Source organism: Populus alba, chromosome 13 (genome assembly GCF_005239225.2).
Source record: "Populus alba chromosome 13, ASM523922v2, whole genome shotgun sequence".
NCBI lineage: Eukaryota > Viridiplantae > Streptophyta > Magnoliopsida > Malpighiales > Salicaceae > Populus > Populus alba.
The window spans coordinates 15,891,119-15,899,006 of record NC_133296.1 but is presented as its reverse complement, the minus strand read 5'-3'; the positions used below and the strand labels follow the sequence as shown (position 1 = coordinate 15,899,006).

The 7,888-nt window shown below is 35.5% G+C and overlaps 2 protein-coding genes across 2 annotated transcripts; one reads left to right on the top strand and one right to left on the bottom strand.

The window, feature by feature from the left end:
- Window positions 1–2,175, top strand: LOC118039477 (cation/H(+) antiporter 15). Its single transcript, XM_035046183.1, has 2 exons — window positions 1–789; window positions 958–2,175. The coding sequence occupies exons 1-2, from the start codon at window positions 1–3 to the stop codon at window positions 2,173–2,175; spliced, it is 2,007 nt and encodes a 668-aa protein (XP_034902074.1).
- A 4,042-nt stretch (window positions 2,176–6,217) lies between these two features.
- LOC118039492 (uncharacterized) lies at window positions 6,218–7,253 on the bottom strand. The gene has a single exon (XM_035046198.2). The coding sequence runs from the start codon at window positions 7,124–7,126 to the stop codon at window positions 6,656–6,658; it is 471 nt and encodes a 156-aa protein (XP_034902089.1). The 5' UTR covers window positions 7,127–7,253; the 3' UTR covers window positions 6,218–6,655.
- Window positions 7,254–7,888: the final 635 nt, after the last annotated feature.

The window sequence follows — 7,888 nt, the reverse complement described above, 5'->3', positions numbered from 1 at the left end:
ATGGACCTGGGGATAGTGAAGAGAGCAGGAAGGAAACCTGTGGTCATAGGCTTCCTTACTTTCTTGTTTCCAGTAACGTTGAACCTGATTGTGGCTGGAATTCTTAGCGGAAAAAGGGAAATGGACCGGGTTCTACTTAAGTCTATTTGGCACGTTGCAATTTTTCAAGCTGTTACCTCCTTTCATGTCATTGTCTGCCTTTTGGCTGATCTGAAACTCGTTAACTCGGAGCTTGGCCAGTTAGCAATATCTTCATCAATGATCAGTGGCATGTGTAGTTGGGGCCTGGTTATTGTGACTTTATTTATAACAGAACTAAAACATGAGCCTTTTTGGATTCTGTTGTGTCCTCTATCGTTGATTTTCCTCATATTCTATGTGTTGAGGCCCCTTATGGTTAAGATGATTGCGAAAACCCCTGAAGGAAAACAGGTCAAAGAGGGATACATGTTGTCTATCTTTATCATGGTGTTAGGAACTGCTTTCCTTAGTGAAGTTTTAGGGCACCATGTGGTATTTGGGGCTACCGCTTTGGGCATCGCAGTGCCTCATGGGCCACCATTAGGAACAGCGTTAGAGAACAAGATTGAATCATTTGTTTCTTCGATCCTCCTTCCAAGCTATTTTGTGTTAAGTGTCTCACGCGTTGACCTCTTTTCGATACATTCTGAAACTGTGTTTGTTATCACTGTGTTTGGTTTAACTAGCTTCATTGGGAAAGTTTTGGGTGGCATGTTGCCTGCACTCTTCTTCAAAGTGCCTCCTGTTGAAGCATTTTCACTAGGCCTTGTAATGAGTTGTCAAGGCATTTCCGACGTCCTGCTCGTACAGCATGGCCACCTCACCTTCGTAATGACCTTACCCTCTGTTTATCCTATTCTTGACATACAAATTCCCTTACTTCTTATAGAATATTACTGCCTCATACTGTAACATGTTTTTGCTTGTCGCATGCAGCTTTTTGACCGTCAGATGTACAGTATGATGGTCATAAACATGCTTTTTGTGTCAGGAACCTTCACGCCTGTAATCAAATTCCTTTACGATCCATCCAGACATTACAAAGCCAGCAATAAAAGAACAATCCATCATACTTGTCTCAATATGGAGTTTCGCGTTCTGGCCGGCATATATCACCAAGATTCCACGCCTTCTATGATTAGACTTCTCGAGATTTCCAATCCAACAGCCAAGACTCCCATGTGCTGTTACATAGTCCACCTGGTCCAGCTCGTTGGCAGTTTATCACCACTCTTCATGTATCATGAGCCTGGAGCAACTGCAAAACTCCCCACTAAGGATTGCGGTCGTATCATAAATGCCTTCAGATTATACGAGCAAGAGAGCAATGGTAATGTTATTGTCAACTTATTCACATCCATATCGCCTTTTGCCTCTATACACGAGGAAGTTTGTAGGCTTGCCGTGGAGAAGAGAACATCCGTGGTGATTGTCCCGTTTCATATGCAATGGAGACTTCATGGCATAGAAGACATCACAGAAGCCAGGGCTGTTAACCGTCATATTCTTGCAAAGGCCCCATGCTCTGTAGGTATCTTGGTTGATCGAGACACCTTAAGTGCCTCCAAACACCATTTTGTATACAAAATTGGAATCATTTTTGTTCATGGAAGAGATGATAGGGAAGCATTAGCATATGGTTTGAGAATGGCGAAACACGCAAAAGTTTCTCTCACTGTGATCCATTTGATCGATCCGGCCGAGGGAGCCGTGCAGTCTCTTGATATGGATCTTGACGATGATATTATCACTGAGTTCAAAGCCGCATGCGCTGGAAAAAACCGTCATTCCTACATAACGGAATTCGTAAAGGACAGTGTAGAATTGATTACTGTGATTAGATCTGTTCAAAATTCCTATGATCTAATTTTGGTGGGGAGACACCATCGCAGCTTCTCACCAATATTTGTGGGACTTACTGAATGGAATGAGTTTCCAGAGCTTGGATTCTTGGGAGACGTTCTAGCATCATCAGATTCCCAGTGCCAGGTTTCTGTGCTCGTGGTGCAACAACAAGTGTATAGAGCTGGAGACAGGATGAATAGTGCCAAAAACCTTTTGGAAGATTCAGCAGAAACTGTAGAAATAATTTTTGAGTCTACCCAAGGGTGGAAAGACATAGAGATTAGTAGACATAGGATGCAACCACGCTAGATATCTACTAAATATTTCTGTCTATGTAATTTAATGCTATAAATAGGAACTTTTTTATTTTGGAGAGAATATATTTGCTAAATATGGCATAGGAATCTGAATCGGAATCATGTTAGGTTCCTTTAAGGAGCAACCACAAGCTCTAAAAATGAAAGAAGAACTGGTAAGAAGGCCCAGAATACAGCATGTGTACTTTGGTTGCTTAAAAAAACATCATAATAGTTGTTCGACTCTTCTATACCTGTCGAACGAAGAAAGACAACCTAACAGGATTCTGTCATTGATTGATAAGATACAAGAAATTAACAGCTACCACAAATCTAGCATTATACAAAGTGAAGATTTTTGTTTAATCTTGTCATGGAACCAGGAAACGAACTTCAATGCTGACAACATAGGTACGGAGCTGAGTTCCGTACAGATATGAGAAAAGGCTATCAGAATTGTAACATTCCTTTCCTTCTTTTCTTTTTAGCACAGGCCGTGGACCACTTCTAGATTGCAATTTGACATATTTGTTGATGAATCCATTGATCCTTGGATATCTCTAGGGTTCTTCTTTCACTTGTCAAAGTATCAAAACATCCGAGAGAAAAAACTAACGGTACATACTTTAGAATAATAAGATTTTGTTGTGATCTCTCCTGTATCTGTTCATTGAATTTGCAGCCATCAGGCCTACAACTCGTACTCTTTTCAGTGAATATATTTACTCATTAGAATCTCCTTTGGCTATATCTAGAGGCAGTTGATAAAATATGTAGTTCGTTCTTTGAAATCGATGAACTGAGAGATTCAGATCAGGATAATTCTGAGCCTATCTTGTTAGCAATACGCCAAGCTATGCAATCGGTTCTTGCCACTACTTTGTAGGTGATGAAAGAAATTCAAGGTGGCACTCAGCCAAACTGCATGTCCTCTACGCAGTAAGCACAGCTTTTCTAGCTCCATCCTTCTTTTCTTTTCTTTATGTCAATTACCATCTTGAAAGCTTGAAGGAAAATAGTAAATTAAATGATTCTAAAACAAAAGACCTCTGGGCGCGCCTGCAAGTAATTTATTTCAGTGGACATGGTACAGGGAAGTTGATTTTGTTTATGAGGTGCATGGAGGGTGTTAAATAACCATTTTAATCCAAAAACTTAAACAAATAATTTAGATTCTAATAATGATTTTACATTATACTTTAATTAACACCTCCATCTCGTCTCAAATGAAAATCCTACTACTTCATCATTAAAACTCTAATATTTTGGATTACAGAGACGCAGAAATGGTTTTATATTACACGTACGGGATGAGATTCTGGCAGAATTAAGGTAATGAGGTCTTCCTTTCAGAAAGGACTGGCTTTGGCCATCCTAAAAATCTTGTTTGCAGATACTTTATACAAAGATTTCATCTTTCATACAAGTTATTGTCGGAGCTCTTCATTCTTAAAAAAGAACAATTTACAAGTACTTGAAGATTTGCCAAATTTTTCCTATTGTCACTCTGCATGATTGCTGCATCTAGCAACCACAACTTTTAAAAATGGAAAGAGAACTGGAAATTAAGAAAGGCCTAGAATATAGCATGCGTGCCTGGGTTGTATAAGCAATTGTTCTAAAATCTAGACTGCGCTAACAGGTCAATTTGAGACCCGGCTAACTCAAGACCTGGACCGGTTAAGATTAAAGAAAAATAAAATAAAATAAAACTCGACTAACTTGATGAAAAAACTAGGTTGCTCAGGTGACCTAATTAATCCAGGTCTAACCCGTCAAATATATTTGATTCGTGACTCGAGTTTTGTTCCAAATTAGTTATTGAATTAAGTTTTAAAATTATGTATAAGTAACATATAACTAATATATTATATAGGTCTTCTGTTTTCTTCCATCCCTTAACAAAAGTTTGGTCACCCTTTCAACAGGATTCTGTTATAGTTTTGATACGACAAAAGAAATTAAGGAAGAAGGAAATGAACTTCAACAGAGGGTGGAAAAACATAGCTAGAGAGCATACATAAGAGGGAACATAACTAGAGCCTAAGTATTTCAGTCTATGTAATGTAAGGATATTGGAATTAGGAACATTTTAATTTTTAAAGAAATTCATGTTGTATATTTTCTTTTAAATATGGACTATGAATATTTCTGAAGCAAATTGATATTAGATTCTTTTATTTTTCTTTCAATTTGAGTTGTTCTTGATTGTTGCTACTTCATAATATACTTGAATATTTTTTAAATTTCATTTCTGGTTCATTGTTTTAATTTCAAATACGAATTAAAAAATTATTTTGATTTCTGAAGCTTCACTCTTATTCCTCCATTATTGATCTCATTTCTGATAACCAGTATACATCTTAGAGCTCGATTTATGCCCAAACCTAAGATGTATTTGAAAAGAACCCTTGATTTATGAAAGACTTGAGATTAATTTAAATGATTAAATTGGGTAGATTTGCTTAATTTTTTACTTTGAGGACTTAAATGAAAACAAGTTAATTTTATAGAACCGAGCAACTAGAGTACTGTTGATAATAAAAGAATCAATGTGTTGAACGAAAATCAATGCAGGTTGTGCCCTAAACATAAAATATTGTGTTCTGGAGTTTAAGAAAGGGATGTGCAGGTTTTTTCTAATAATATTTATGGAGAGTGGGAAGAGGGAATCCATGTGAGGACTGAGATGTAACATTTTAGGGGATTTGCCAGCTTGTTTTGCCTTTATTTTTATGTGGCTTGGAGTTGTCGTCACACTTTGAGGAGTGCTTGCTTTTGGATTCATGTACTAGAAACTTATTGATTAATAATACTAGGACTCGGAGCTTTTGTTCTCCATTTGTCATAGTTATGAACTTGGATTGGCTGGTGGATGGATCTCGAACTTAGTTAACTTGGGGTTTATACTTAGTTCAGGTTGAAAAAAGATAAAAAAATAAAAAAATTTAGCTGATTTAGTTTAAAATTTATGTTGATTCACTTACATGAGTTGACCGATTAAAATTCATCCTTTCAACTTGTTAATTTTTTTTAAAAATAAAAATTAAAATATATCCTCTTAACTCGTGACTTAAGTCTTATTTAAGGTTAAATTTTATAATTATAATCTATCTAAAACACATGCTAATTAATGTTGTTTTCTTTTCTTTTATAACTTTTTTCATATTATTCAAATCTTGATGTAGGTCTATAAGTTATCTCTTACTATGTATAATTCAATAATTAGAATAGAAGGGCATCCTAATTTATTTTTTTTGTGTGTTTTTAGAATAAGATAGAAATATATTTTCATAGAGTAGTAAATATGCCATCTCTCCTTGACAACTGTAAGAACTAGTAATTAATGAGTAATCATTATCCTTGAGATGCAATCTATCAGCTTTAACATTTATATTTAGAAATTGTTGCCCAATATTCCCTCTATTGGTTGGCTGTAAATGTCTTACCTTAGCTAATCATATTTTATACATACATTATGGTCTCCACTACCGCGTGCGTCGATGATGCTAAGTAAAATTTATGTGCCAAGTTCAAATAATCACAACTGTTCTCCACTCCAAGTGGCATGCATGCCTTTTATTTTTTCAATTCAAATCCTCCATGATAATTAAATGCTTTATTATATAGTTGTGCAATTAATAAAGTCAATACATACAATAGGACAAGAACTAATGTGACACTAATCAACAATATTCATGTGTTAATCATTGAAGTAGTTGTAACCTTTCATGTTAATCATTGAGGAAGTGGTCATCATAACCTAAAACATGTTGACATTAAATCAAAACCAAAGTTATATTAATTAAACAAGATTAATATGAATAATCAAGGGTGTTCTTGGATGTATAATTAAGTTATAAGAAAAAAGAATCATTTCGTGGCAAGCGTATAGTAATTAATAATAACGCTATGGAGTAAATCTAAATTATAGCTATAATTCCTTGAGAAATCAAATCATGAGATTCCATTGCTTTCCCATCAATGGATAATTAATTTGAATCATTTCAAACTCAAGATTAAGGGACCATGAGACATTTTTCTCTTAGAAAGAATTTACAAATAACCCACCAAATTATTTCAGATTATAAATCGAAAAGGCATTGAATATTTAAGAAACATGTATTTACCTAGAACTTGTGGATGTAATTACGAAATATTCCATCAACACAAAGTTCTCTCTCTCTCTCTCTCTCTCTCTCTCTCTCTCTCTCTCTCTCTCTCTCTCTCTCTCTCTCTCTCTCATCAAATAATAATTTACTTAAAGGTCGAAGAAGATGGATCACGATCCGATGAATATTGAAAATCTCAATCTGCCACTATTATATGCAGATTGAAAAAAGAAAATTAAAATATAAAATTTATACAAGAAGAGAAAAGAAGAAAACCAGTATAACCCCACGTACATTGAAAAAGAAACGTCCCAGTTGCAAATAATTGTACCCCCTTATCTACTCTGGAGAACGTCAAAATCCGGCACCGGAAAAAACTTTTTAGTCCTCGGAGATGCTTTGTAAATGAGGCCGCCATACCCCAACACGACCGGTCCGTCGATCACGACGAGAGGATTTCTTTTCGGAGACTATATCGGCTAAGTAACGATCACAATCTCGTGCATCTTTATTGTTACAGTATCTTTTGCTCTTCTTTGACGAGGATTTCATCTGGTGGCCACAATTATTACCACTCTTTTTCTTGTCACCAGGCAACGAAGAAGATGGGATCAAGAAATATATGCTGCCTCTTTTGAGCTCGGATTCCGGCGAAAGAATCAAGATTTTACGGACAACACCTTGAGAAGAAGGTTTGCTAAGAACATGATTAGGGTTTGCTTTAAGGACCTCAGCAGCTGTGATTGGACCTGTTATTTCTTCCACGTAGCCATTCAAATGAACTATACGGATCAAGTCTAGGGCACCGCAAGGAAGAACACAAGCCAAACAACACCTTAAACTATTGCCCATTTCTATGGAAATCAAAGAGCTCTCTCTCTCTCTCTCTCTCTCTCTCTCTCTCTCTTCCTTTGTGGTGAGGAGTTTGAAACTCTTTATTGTGACTCTGCTTTTCTTCTTCTTTCCTTGGTAAGAATGTGACAAAGGGAGGACAAGGTTTTATAGGAACACCCGTACTCATAAGAACAAAGTGGAATGTGAATTATTTTATTTTGGATTGAAAATGACGAAAGTGACCTAAAGAGAGTGATGATCTTTAATATTTAATCTCTATGGTTCATCAATTAATTTAGAGTTCCGATGGTCAAATCCTTTCTTCTATACGTTAATCATGTGATTAACTTATAAGCTGACTTGTAATCTTGAGGCTTGTGGATTACTTAAGCTTCATTAATTACTCTTTAATCATAGTTTCTTTAAGCCAATTTTTTACTAGATCATTTCTCGTGCTTCCAAAGGATTGACTTAGATGGTAAGGAGAAGATTTATTTAATTCGAAGGCTTAAGATTCGAGTCATATTACTGATTTTTTGAAGAGTTGATATGCCTACGTCCCGCTTTGTAAAAAAAAAAAAAAAAAAACTATAGACGCAGTGAAAATCTACAACTAGAAAATTAGAGAATGCATCAACATGTAGAGAAAATTTTGTCATTATTAGAAATTATTTATGAAATACTGTTGTTGAAAAGTTAAACGCGGACTTTTGTATTTTGTAATGTTATGTTTGAAAATATAATTGTGATTGATTTTTAAAATATTTTTTTATTTAAAAA